This window comes from Equus quagga, chromosome 19 (genome assembly GCF_021613505.1).
Source record: "Equus quagga isolate Etosha38 chromosome 19, UCLA_HA_Equagga_1.0, whole genome shotgun sequence".
Lineage (NCBI taxonomy): Eukaryota > Metazoa > Chordata > Mammalia > Perissodactyla > Equidae > Equus > Equus quagga.
The window spans coordinates 9,837,813-9,850,945 of NC_060285.1; the positions used below are offsets into that span (position 1 = coordinate 9,837,813).

Sequence of the window (13,133 nt, forward strand, 5' to 3'; positions counted from 1 at the left end):
TGGAACTTGGCACCGTCCTCTCTCCTCCTTCAGAGATCCCCACTCTCAGTCTCAGGCCTCCTCCTGGCAAGGCCAGGCCACACTGTTCCCGCACTTTCAGAGCTTCAAGAGCTCTCAGGGACAGCCTAGGCCAGGCTTGCTCAGCCCCGTCACTACTGACATAGGGCCGGAGAGTTTTTCTGTTGTGGAAGCTGTCCTGTGCATCATGGAATATTCAGCTTCTATCCACTAGAAACCAGTAGCACACCTTCCCCAAGCTGTGACAACCAAAACTGTCTCCAGATGTTGCCAAAGGTCCCCTCGGGGCAAAAACGCCCCCAACTGAAAATCACTGAGCTAGCCCAACCTCCCCCACAATTTCACGTTTGAGGAAACTGAGACCCAGAAAGGAGGAGGGACCTGCCTGAAGTCACCAAGCTTGCACTGGGCAGAGCTCAGACCGGACCTTGGGGAACACTGAGTCCACAATCATCTCCTCACTCGACATGGGGGAGGGACTGGGAGCCTCGCACCCCACTCTCTGGGAGAAGCCAGGTGCAGCCCTTGGTCACCTGCTCTCTCCACCTCCAGCCTGGCTCTCTCCCGCAGCCCAAAACCGCAAGCCCTCGTGTTTGTACAGCACCTCAGAGCCAGCCAAGCCTTCTCCTCCTGCTTTCTCATAGAGATAGACACCGTCGCCCAGAGAGGCCAAGTTGTTTGCTCAGCATCCCACAGCAATGAGCACCAGTGTCAGGATTCAAACTGGGGGAGAGAAGAGGGAGACCAGAGGAGCAGAGCACGGCTCCACAGGGCGGAAGGGATGGAAATGCGCAATGCAGCCCCACAGGAGAGCTGGAGAGAGATTAGCAGGAAGACATTCTGGCTGATTAAAAGGATATATCGATTTCTCTCGGAGGGAAACAAATGGGGCCGTTTGTCTCCCAACGGGATCGTGAGGTGGTCTGAGGGAGGCAGCAGGTCAAAGTTGGCTTCTGACACAGAAGCTGAAGCCCAGGCAGGATGGATGGGTGAAAATCCAATCATGTTTTAAATGCCCCAGGAGGGGGCTGACTCTTCATTAGCCAGCAGCCCTCTTTCTAATTCTCCTGCTGTATATCAACCATAACGAGACTTCCGGGCAGGGCTCACAGGCTCACAGGCCCCGGGCTCGCCCAAGCCCCACTGGGCCACCGCCAGGCTGGGCGGTCTGGACAGGCACCCTGCTTCTCTGGGCCTCGCCTGCCCACTGGGCAATCTCTAGAGCTGGCAGAGCTGCCAGGAAGATGAAACCCACCCAGCACATAGTAGGTCCTTAGCAAGCGCCCTCCCCACCTCAGTCTTCTCCTTTGCCTTCCAGAATCTAGACCCCAATGTCCTTCCATCCTCGGCCCCGACTCCTTTCCTCTCCCAGCCCCCACTCCAGGCTGTTAGAGCATCCCAGTGACCCCGGCTTGACCCGGGCCCTTGACCAGGCCATCCTCCTCCCCCACCCCCCCTTCAAAGTCTCTCCTGCCTTGGCTCCGGGGTCCCCACCTTCATCAGAGGCTCCTGTGGCATCCCCAGTCAGAGCAGGCTGCCTACTCCATCCTCTGCGCCCCCGAGGGCCCCTCTGCCCAGCCTTTACCCCATTTTGCTTCACAGGAGTAGGATTCAGGTGTGCATCTGCCTCCCCTATCAGGCTGGGGACTCCTCTGAATTTACCCACATCCCAGGCCTGCTAGACACCCATCAGCGACTCCCTGCGGCCCACAAGATCAAGAGCAGGCTCTAACCTGGCATTCCACTGAGGGCTGTCCAGCCCCTGCCTCACAGTGTTCCAGCCACACTAAACTCTTTACTGTTCTCTCCAGTATTCCCTCTGCCTGGAACATCATCCCTCAACTGTCCTCCTGGAAAACTCCTACTCATGCATCAAGACCCAGACCAAATGCCCCCTCCTCCAAGAAGGCTTCACCAATGCCCCAGCCTGGGTCAGGAGCAGCTTCTGCACCTGCAGCTCTCTTTACACAGAAATCTCCGTGTGACAGTACCTGAGGTTGCCCTAGGGGTCAGGCTCTCCCTGGCCCGCCCTGTTGACCAATGAGAGTGCAGCAGCATCCACTCTGGCCGCCATGAGCATCCCCAGGGCCCAGGCTGATGCTGACTTTTACTTCTGAGAAAAACAACCTTCTCTACAGCAGATGGAGGGAAACGGACAATTTCCCAGACATATGTTGCTTCTCCCAGCAATACCCACTGCTCCTCTGGCCCTTCCCATTAGGCCAGGGCTGGAGGGGGAGGGGACACCTTCCCATCCGAGAGCAGGCCGGTGGGCGTAGCATGGGTCTGAGAGCTGGAGTCCTGGGCCCGGTCTCCCCAGCTGTGCAACAAGGAGTTAGCACAGTCCCAGCTCTGCCACCTCATGGAGTGCTGAGAGGCCCCCAGAGGTCACGGCACAGGGGCGGAAGTACTTTCAGAACCGGACAGGGAGGAACAAGCCCCTCGAGCCAGGCCTGTGCTGGGGGCGGAGACCGAGGGTGCAGGGAGAGCCACAGCGCCCGCCCGGGGCCTCAGGCTGGTGCAGGAGATAAAGGGAGCAGCCAATAGGCCCCTGAGGCCCGAGGAAGCTTGTAGGCTGGGAAGGACTGATGCAGGGCTGAGGGGTGCAGAGAGGAAAACGCTGGGATCCAGGAAAACCTCCTGCAGGTGATGGCCGAGAGGTGGGGCCTGGGGGGCTGGCGGGAGGTGGAGCCACAGCCACGCCACGGGGAGAGGGCATCACGGGGGTGGCAAAGGCTGGGAGGAGGTGGGGGGGCATCAGGAGACAGCAGCAGCCTGCTTGGGCTTCAGACGAGAGTGCACGAAGGGACAGGGCAGGAGGGTGGCAGAAGACAGCCAGGGTGGGTGGCAGAGGCCTGAACCCTGGAGGAGTGACTCTTCTGGGAGGGACAGAGCACCACTCAAGGGTTTGAGTGAGGGAAGAATAAGCGAACAAATGAGAGAAGGCAGGCGGGGAAGGGAGGGGACAACGGCTCCTCCTGGGCACGCAGCACTCAAGACAGAAGACAAACTGCTCCCATGCGGGGGAGGGGGGGTGCCCAGGAACCCCTGAGGAGGAAGGCGAGCAGGAGGAGAGAGTGGATCCAGAGGAGAGGGGACCACAGGGACCCACAGCTGTGGACTCCTGGCCGGGTGCTCTCTCCACTGTGCAGGGGAGGGGAGGCAGGGCAACCCCAGTGGCAGGTGGGTGGCAGGGGTGAGGTCCTGTTTAGACAGGAAGAGATGGAAGAACTCCACCCCCATGTCCCCAGTGGCCCAGCCAGAGGGAAAGGCTCAGGACAGGAGGGATGGAAGTTAGAGGAAGGGAGGACTTCCTGAGAGCCAGGAGCTCTCAGAAGGGTCCCAGAGGCCTTTATCCGGTGGCCCAAGTCCCCGTCTGGTGCAGCGGGATGGAGCGGCAGCATGCCCAGAGGCGGGCAGTGGACCAAACGGAGCAGGACAGCCAGGGGATGAGAGGGGTCCTCCTGCAGGCGAAGGTCCCATTTCTCCCCACCACGTCTGGGGCTCTGCAGGGGTCCTCCTCTCACTCCCCGCCTTCTCACCCTCCCACCCCCAGGGGCCAGCACGTGCCCACCCTTGCCGGCCACCTTCAGCCTCTCTCCCTGGCCCCCTGCCCAGCCCACAGGCCTCTCAGACCATCAACAGACACGGGGCCCAGTTGCCCGTCTGCCTTCAGGACGCTTGTCAGAGCCAAGGCCCCTCTGAGGCACAGCCCCAGCTGCTCCACCATCGGCCCCCGTGTGCCACTTGGCACTTAACAGTTTGCCCGGGAATTCTCACTGGACCCCCCGACATTCCCAACGGGAGGTCGCCATGGCCCCCATTTCACAGATGAGCAAATGGAGGCTCAGCGAAGGCCGAGGCCCCTCAGCCAAGAAACCTGGAGCAGGTCTTCATTCACGCCAACCAAGCCACAGTCCCTGGGGTCACCTCTGAGTCCTCTCGCGCCAACACCAACCGCAGGGCAGCCACACCTCCATGAGGACCCTCCCCTCCAGCCCCGCAGCACCCTGCCACCCCTGTTCCTCACCCCAACTGACAGGTGCTCACTCATGATGGTCTCCCGGCTGACGTCCCTCCAGGGGAGCCAGGGCAACCTCCCCTGCACAAAATGGCCACAGTCGTCCTCTGCCCTGCCTGGCACGCGGCACACACTCAGCAAAGGCTCACTAGACCATCTCACTGATGGGCGAGTGAACGACGGCTGAACGAGAGCCCATTTGCCCCCTCGACAAACACACGGAGCTCCACGACAAGGAGCCCAGTCTTGGCACCACAAGGCTACGGCAGAGGACCTGCGAGGCTGGGGTCTCGGCCAGCTGGACTTCAAAGCGAGAGTAAGCAGCGTCCCCGAGCCAGGCAGGGGACAAGAAGCAGACAGAAGTGGGGGAGGGGGGTAGGAGAGACCAGGACCCCAGCCGCAAAGGCACAGGGCACACGAGCCCACCCAGAAGGAACCCGAGCCCAGGCATCCCGCAGACGCCACTGAGTGGCTTCCTGGGCAGGAGGGCAGGCAAGAGGGTGCCCCAAGCAGCCCTTCCTGCCCTCGTGCCCGACTCTCCATATCCTGCAGACAGGGAGGCCGAGGGCGAGAGAGCGGGAGAGCGGGAGAGTGACTCGTCCAAGGTCACTGGCGGCTGGCGGCTCCTGCCTCCCAGCCCAGGCTGGCACCCTCCCCGCTGCCCAGCAGAGAGGCAGCCTTCACAGCCCACTGGCTCCCACCACGCATGGCTGGCTGGCACCGCAGCAGAAGCGCTGGCTGGCGCCGGGGAGGCAGCAGCCAGGAGCAAGCCGGGAGGGGAGGGGGCTGCAAACTCCTCCAGGGGATGGTCCCAGGTGGGCCACAGCCAGGTGGCTGCCAAATGCAGATGCTGGAACTCAGGGAGACTGGCCGGCCACTGGGAACTGCGAAGCAAACCTCCCTGCCCCGGGAGCGGGGGGAACGCGGAGAACCAGGTGCTTCTCCAGGCTCCGCGGGCGGCAGCCATGTCCTGGATAAAAGCTGAGGCTGGCGATTCAGAGAAATCGAGGTTTGCATCCCAGCTTTACCACATCCTGGCTGTGCAACCAGATAAAAGTTACTCAACCTCTCTGAGCTTTACCTTCCTCACGTGTAAAATGGGGCTATGACAGCACCTAACTTCCGACAAGCACTTAGTGATAATGCAGGCAAAGCCATCAGCACAGTAAGTGCTGGCTCATTATTATCATCCCTGAGCACCTCACAGGTGCTTTACTGGAATCATCTCTAATCATCTTGAATAGTCCCATTATAGAGATGAGAAAGCTCAGGCTCAGGGAGCGGAGCCAGAGTGAGCACAGCCCACCACTGGCCCCTCTCCCACATGAGCCAGTTATGCTGCTGAGAAAGGCTCTCCATGTCCAATCTGGGTGGAAAACAGCTTTCCAGCTGATCTGTCATGCTGCCAGGGGTGCCCTGCTGGAGGATGCCATGATTGATTAGTAATGTCTGCACAGGTGAGGGCATGGCCACCCGCAGCATAACTGGCACAAATTTATCTAAATAACAGAGATTGAATCTGATTTTCCTTGGAACCAATGTCCTCTGAAGGCATTAGGCTCTATCTGAAGACGTGATGCCCAACATCTTATTGAATCTATCACGAGCAGAGTGTTTACTCGGCCCCACATGAGGGCCGCCTGCACCTTCTGGGCACAGGTAATGAGAGTGATGACCGCCTGGGCGGCGGTTTTTCTAGCCTACAGAGCTCCCTTCTCACATGTGCCTTCTGCACTGCTTTGGGCTCCAGCGCAAGCCTGGGGAGGGAGAATTGCCACCCCCACCTGACAGGCGGGGAAACCGGGGCTCAGTATGTTTAAGAAACTGGCCCATGATCACACAGCAAACAAGAGGCAGAACCAGCCCCTGGGCCTGTCTGACTCATTTCCCCAGCCCTTTCCACGTGCCACACACCACGTGAGTCAAACAGCACAACCGATCCCCTGATATTTCAGACCCAGAGACCTCCCGGCTGACACCCCGCTGACAGCGCAGGCTCAAGGCCCAGGAGAGACAGAGAGTGGTCTGACATTTGGGGGAGCGGACCTTTCCCGCCCCGGCTCTGGGCTCAGGGAGGGTCCCAGCAGCCTCTTCAGTGACTCAGGCAGTGACTCAGGGCCTAGATCTGGGCTAGGAGAGGAGCTGAGTCAGGAAGCACCGACCTCAAAGGGTAGCTGGCTCCGAGCCAGGGCCCCTCCAAACCAGACCCTCCCCCATGGCCCGGCCCTGCCCCCTCTGGGGCCGTGGGGCACCACAGCTGCTCCCACGAGCCCACCGTGATGCACACACGGCCGCCATTCCTTTGGGTTCTTGAAGAGGAGAAGAATCCTGCAGAGTCTGGAAACGTAAAGGGTCATTTATGGTCGTCACACTGTTTGAGGGACACTAACTACCCATATTTAATGACCAGGGACACCAAACACCCTGTAATGTACACGACAGCCTGGACCACAGAATACTGTCACATCCAACACGCCAACAGGCTCCCGCTGAGGAGCACTGGGTGAGCGCTGCCCGCTCCCTGGGCTGCCCCCCAGAGAGGATGGGAGCGAGGGCAGTTTCTGGCCAGGGAAGAATCGTAGCGCCCTCAGCACCTGCTCAAAGACACCCACACACACTCCCCAAGCCCCTAAAGCCCAGCCGGAGTGCCCCACAGTCAAGCCTCCGCTCCAGGGGCCCCTGGAGACACCAGAGTCACCCACGGCCTGTGTTGGCAGCAACCTGCCTTGGCCCCTCCCGCTGACCCGACTCAGGCTATGTCATCTTAGCACCACACCATCCCAGGACCCAGCATCCCGGGACCCAGCATCCCGGGACCCAGCATTCCGCTGCAGCATCCCAGGACCCAGCATCCCAGGACCCAGCATCCCAGGACCCAGCATCCCGGGACCCAGCATCCCAGCGCAGCATCCCAGGACCCAGCATCCCGGGTCCTCCACCTCCCAAACACACAGCACAGCCACCAAACTCAGACCATGTCCTCTTTGAAACACAGAACTTGACAGTCTATGAATCACAGAAGCTTGGAATTTTCGTGTCTCTGAGCTGTGAATCTGAACTTTGAACCCTTAGACTCAATCACATAAATTTGGAATCTGAAAGCCCCAGAAGCTGATGCCTTTGAAGCTGCTCACGCTACAGTCATCAGATCTCGGTTCTAGAAGGCAGCCCAGCAGTCAGGCAGCCAGCTCGGGCTGAGGCCTGAGTCGCCTCCAGCCCTCAGCCCAGCCTCGGCAGCCTCTGGCCATGGGGCCTGGGGAGCACGATTGCTCTGAGCCGCTCCCAGCGTTGGGCAGTCCCTCCTGAGAGAGGCGGCTGAATTTAGCCCCACCCCCTCCCGTAAGTGGCTTCTGCACACTCCAGCCAAGGGCTCTCCCCAGACAGGCGAGGACCAGGCCCAGCTCTGCCCAGGATCCAGACCTCTTCCTCCCATCCTGAGCCAGCCCCACCGTTGCCCCCAACCCCAGGCTCTCACACGCCATGAAGGTGGAGGCCAGAGGGGTGATGGGGACAAAGGGCAGAGGACCCCAGGGACTCTGTTCGCCCAAAAGGCCAGAAATGTGGCAGCATGGAAGGGCGTCTGTGGGCTGCTCAGTCATCAGGCCCAGTGTGCCTGAGGTCAGGGTGTGGGCAAGTGTGGAAGGGCTGGAAGGGAGCATCTCCTCCGCTCCTCCTTCACAGGTGAGGCACTGAGGCCCAGAGAGGGGATTGCCCAAAGCCACACACCTAGTTGACGGCAGACAGGGCTCAGACCGGCGCGACACTCAGGCTTCTCCGTGACATGAGGGCTGGCTTTGCGCTGCTCCAGCCCAGCCAGACCTGCCAGAGCCTGTCAGAGGGTGAGGTGACCTCTGTCTCCAGCCCAGAGCAGTACTGACTATCTAGACCACATGAGGCTCAGAGAGGTGAAGTGACTTTCCCAAGGTCACACAGCACCCAAGTGGCAAAGCCAGAATCAACCCTTGTCCCACCCAGGCAAGGTCTCTGCGACATGGTTCCATGGTCTCCCTAGTCCCCTAGCTAGCCTTTCTCACTTTCAAAAGCCCAAGCTTCCGCAGTGCCCCCTTCTCTGGCCTGGCTGCCCCCCAGTTCCCACACTGAAGGCCCCTAAGGTTTCCCCAGCATTTTGTACTAAAACTGCACCCATGGGTGGTGCCTGTGTGCCGCACCCCCCGGAGCTCCTCAGGGCAGACCAGCTCTGCTCCTCTGTCCTCCGTGATGCTAGGGCAGATGTCAGTGAGCGCTGGGTGAACTGACTGACTCAGCAGACCCTCTCGCCATGCCTGAGCCATCCCACAGACAGAGCGTCAGGGCTTTCGGTCCCCACCCAGCTAGGGCCCCGGCTCTGCATGCCACCCGCCTCAGCAGAGACCACCTAGTTTCCCCGGGTCATGGGGATCCGGGGCCATCGTCATTTCAGCCCCCTGCACAGTGGGGATGCCAGCAGGACTGCAGCCCCAGCCTCTCCGGGGGCCAGCCTCGCCACCCCAGCCTGCTCTGGCCATCCCAGGTGTCCATGGCCGGGCTTAGGCCCTATGCTGTAGGGCCTTGGGCACTGGCAGGGATGCTATTCTGCTTAGTGGGCCCCAAAATCCAGAGGCCACCCCAGCTGGGTCCCAAAGCCGCCTCTTCACCAGCCCCCGGCCACCGGCTCACCCCAGCGACCCCTTCCCACGTCACAGCTCAGGGGTCCTTCTGAAACACAGATCTCTCCACAACACGCCCCCGGGTCAACCTCACCAGGTCCCCGCTGCCCTGAGAACACAGGCCAGCTCCTCACCCGCCTACAAGGCCCTGCGAGATCCCCCCAGTCCCTCCAGCCTCGCCCCTCCCTCTCCCACCCCAACCACACCCAACTGCCCTCCAGTCCTCCCTCCTGTAGGCCCTGCTCCTCTGCCCGCTGCCCTCTCCACCCAACACCCCTCATCGCCACAGACACGGCTCAGACATCGCCTCCGTGCACCCAGCAGACACTGAAGGGGCGTCTGCTGTGTGCCAGGCACTGCGCTGGCTGCTGGCGTCCAGCAGTGAACAAGACAGGTTCCATCTGTGTCCGGGTCACCTGACAGCACCCCTGGAGGTGGCAAATGTTAGATTCAGAACCCCACAACTAGATAGTGACAACTAACGGAGAGGCTGAGGGGGAATCTCGGAGGCTGCCCTGAGGAGGTGACGCTTAAGCAGTGATTTGAAGGCTACAACGTGAAGAGGGAAGGGAAAAGCATTTCAAAGGGAAGAGCATGTGAGAAGGCCCTGAGGCTTGGAAAGGCAGAGGCAGCAGAGTACTGGGAAGCGAGGCAGGGCCTGGGGGGCTGGGTTAGGACTTCGCTCCGCTCTTCCCGGGCAATGGGAAACAAAGCATCTTAAGCAGGGGTGACGTGAGCAGACTAGAAATGGCAGGTGGAAGCTGCTTGCTGCTGCCTTTGGCCCCAGACGGGGGCATGACAGAGAGAAGGAGGAGCAGGCAGCCTCGCCTCGCATGTGGGGACCAGCCACCTTCGGGTCCACACCCTCAGGCTCCCGTCAGGCTCTCATGGCCCCTGTGGTCACCGTCCATCAAATGGCTCAGTCACCAGGAGCTGGGCCACGGGCTTAACTCCGCATCCCCAGTCCTCGCTCAGACCTGGGGCTCACACCTGAGGGCCTTCTGAGCCAGCTGGCCACTGGACTGACCCCCACAGGCATCAGCGACTTCCAGAACATCTGCATCAGCAGGACACCTCGACCTCCATGCCCCGACATCTCCCCAGACCCACCCCCGGAGCTCACTCACCACCACTCAGCCCAGGCCTCAGAGGCAGGGGGGCAGGCAGGCTCCCTTGGGCACAGTGTGGCCCCGGGCACGTGCCCGACAGCCCAGGCGGCACAAAGGATATGGGTTACACACCATCTTGATGCACCAGTTCCGGGGGCTGGTGGTCTGTCGCAGGCAGAAGAAGGCCACGGGTGCCAGATCCGGGTGAGGGACATCCTGGTCAGCTCCATCCAGAGGCTCCTCCAGGCCTGGAGGGGAGGGAGGCGGGCTCTGGGGCCCTGGCTGCTCCGTGACTCCCGGCTCAGCCGGGGCTGCCGCTGCGGCAGAGGAGGAGGGCGGCGAGGAGCTCTCAGCCATGTCGCCGGCGCTGAGCGGGGAGCCCTGGGGGAGAAAGAAAGGGGGCGCATGGCAGCAGGCCGGGCACCTGCTCCCCAACCCACTTCCCCCCACAAGGGGACAGCCCAGCCTCAGGCCCGGCAGGCCCCTCACTCTGACTCTGGCCACGAGGATTAGGAAAGAGCTGAGGGCCCAGCTGCACCCGTTCAGAATCCACTTCTAAGTGGGTGGTCCTGGGGCACGTCTGGTCAACCTTGTGGAGTTTGAGGCGATGAAAAGCGGGGAGAATAAAACCTCCTTAGAAAGTAGTTGTTATTAGTTTTTTTATGAGACTAGAGTTGTGTATTTATTGCTTCATCAAAGGTAAAGAAAACATGCAAGAAAAAAGGGAAAGTTACTGTAAAGACACATTATTGCCAGGATGATGCGCGTGTTACACAGGAGAGGTTGGGGGGGTTGGGGTACTATGGGACCAGATACCAGGGGACCTGGGCAAGCCAGGAGGAAATCAGGGCAGGCTTCCCTGAGGAAGTGATGCCTGAGCTAAGACCCGTAGTTGAGCCCAGGGACCCCCAACCCACTGCTTCATAAATCTGAGAACCCAAGGACCTGGGCCCTGATGGAGAAACGGAGGCCCAGAAGCAACAGGACAGACAAACAGCCAGGTAACTGCAGAGACAGAACTCCATCAGGACCGGCTTCCTGGGCATGTGACCTGTGCACCCACCGAGAGCCCCAGGCTCAGAAGGGCCCTACACTTGGTTTAATGCTCTGCTGTCACCAACTTGAAATTCTTAATAATTTTTGATCCGGGGCCCCACGTTTTCATTTTGCTCTGGGCCCCGCAAGTCCTGTAGCCGGTCCTGACTTCCACATCCTGGTCTTGTCTGGTGCTCACGACAACCCCAGGAGGGGTATTATACACATTTAGCAGATGGAGAAACTGAGGCCCAGAGAAGGGAGCAGCGTGCCAAGTACAAAACTAGGGCGTGCTGAGAAGCCGGGATCCCAGCCCGGCCGTCCAGACTCAGTGCAGACTGCCTGTGGCCTCGCTAGCCCCTCCTACGGCCGGCCAATGGTAGGGCAGGATAACAGCCCCTCCTCAAGGCTGGCCGCCTTCCCAGTGCATCCAAGAGGCCACCCAGCCCTGAATCCTCATCTCCTGGGGTCTCCCGGGCCCTGGAACCCTGCGGGGCCAGGCTGGGCAGTGGGAGCTGGGGACGAGGCCTGAGTCCCTGGCACTCGCCCTGCTGCCACGCAGCTGCTGAGCTGTCAGCTGAGCCGCCCAGAGCTGATGCGTTTGGACATTTCTCTGGCTTCCGGGGGCAACAGGCGGGAGTTGGCACCTCCCGCCACTCCGCCCGGCTGGTCAGGGAGGCAGTTTCTCCTGAGCTCGGGCCTTTGCTCTTGGTTCCGGAAAAACAGCCGTGGGCCTTACATAAGCTCCCAGGCACCTCGGCGCGCCATGTGTCAACCGCTGGGCTGAAACACGCCCTCGCCGAGGGGGCTCCAGGTCTGTCCACCGCAGTGCCAGCCTCAGAGCCCACCACTCTCTCCACTGGCCCCTCGTTCCCGCCAAACAGGACCCCCTCGGAGCCGAGAGCACCAGCGGCCTGCTCCAGGCTTCTGCTCACTCCATCCCCTCTCCTGGAACACTCTCTCACCCATCGCCCAGGCCCTGTGTGTCCAGGCCCTGACAGTTCATTAATTCATCCAACGCATATTTCCCGAGTACCTACTATGCACAGGCACTGGGCCAGCTCTGGGGCTCTGTTGGTGGACCAGCCAGGCTGGGCGCCAGCCCTATTCAACCAACACTCCAGCAAGGGGGAGATACACGAGTCCATTAATTTCTCTCTCTGCGTTTCCACAGCCCTTATCGTCACCAAACATACTGTATAATTTATGTATTCCTATCTTTTATGATTTAGCATCTGTCCTCCTGACCTGAAGGCTGGAAGAGAGCAGGAACTGTGGTCCGTGTCGTTCCCTGTTCTATCCCCCAGCGCCTGGAACAGCGCCTGGAACGGACTAAGTGCCCAATAAATGTCTGTGGAATAAAAAGAGCAGGGAAGTAAATAAACAAGGGAGAAAGGTGGGAATGGGGAGAAGCCACCCTTCCCCCTCTAATGAAAGAGACATTTAAGATAAAAACAATCAGAATCAGGAGGCATCTGCCATGGAGGATCTGTGGGAAGGGCATGCCACGTAGAAGGAACAGCATGTGCAGAGACTGGGAGGCTGGAAGGAGCTGGGTGCGTTTAAGGAACAGAAGCGAGCAGTGTGACTGAGCCTGGGGCGGGGAGCGGGAGGAAGGGAGAGGCTTTGGCAGGGTACGTTGTGAGCCCGCGGGAGGAGCCTGCATTTTACTCCAAGTGCAAGAGGAAGCCACGAGAGGGTTTAATGCAGGGATGGTGTGCTCCGGTCTGTGTTTGTAAGCCATCTCTCTGAGGCTGAAGGGAGAGCAGGTGGAGAGGCAGGGGTGGAGCAGGGAGGCCAGAAGGAGGCCGGAAGGATGGGTTGGCCTGGCCCAGGATGCCGGTGGAAGAGGAAAGAAGTGGGGGGTTGAGATATATTTTAGAGGCAGGAAAGCCTGGCCTTGTGTCTGCTCCATGCCACCCGCCCCACCCAGCCCCAACCCCCTACAGCCACGCAGGTGGAAAGAGTGGCCATGGCTGGAATGCACAGGACCACTCAGCCCCTCACTCTTGGCTCTGTCCACTTGGTACCCATTCACTTTGTGCCTCACTCAGCCCTGTTTAAAGCTGTCACACTCTGTGGTTGTCTTTTGTCCTCACACCTCTCCCCGCTCACTGTGGGGCTCCTAGAGACCACGATGGCCAAGGCAACCGCCCCCAACCCCCTCCCCAGAGCCCACACAGCCTCCACCCTCTGACCTGCTCCCCCTTCTCACTTCCCTCTGTCCTGCGTCTGTAGCCCAGCTCCTGTCCTCAGTTCCCTATGTGCCAATGGCTGGAAGCTCCTGGGAGTGGCAGCTGGGCC

The 13,133-nt window shown here is 60.4% G+C and overlaps 1 protein-coding gene across 1 annotated transcript in view; it reads right to left on the reverse strand.

Moving 5' to 3' along the window:
* CACNA1I (calcium voltage-gated channel subunit alpha1 I) overlaps nt 1-10,151 on the reverse strand; it is a 103,573-nt gene extending 93,422 nt beyond the window's left edge. Inside the window, exon 1 of the mRNA XM_046646699.1 lies at nt 9,916-10,151. Coding sequence (XP_046502655.1) covers nt 9,916-10,151 — 236 coding nt within the window. The remainder of the gene's footprint in view (nt 1-9,915) is intronic.
* Between the last annotated feature and the right edge of the window lie 2,982 nt (nt 10,152-13,133).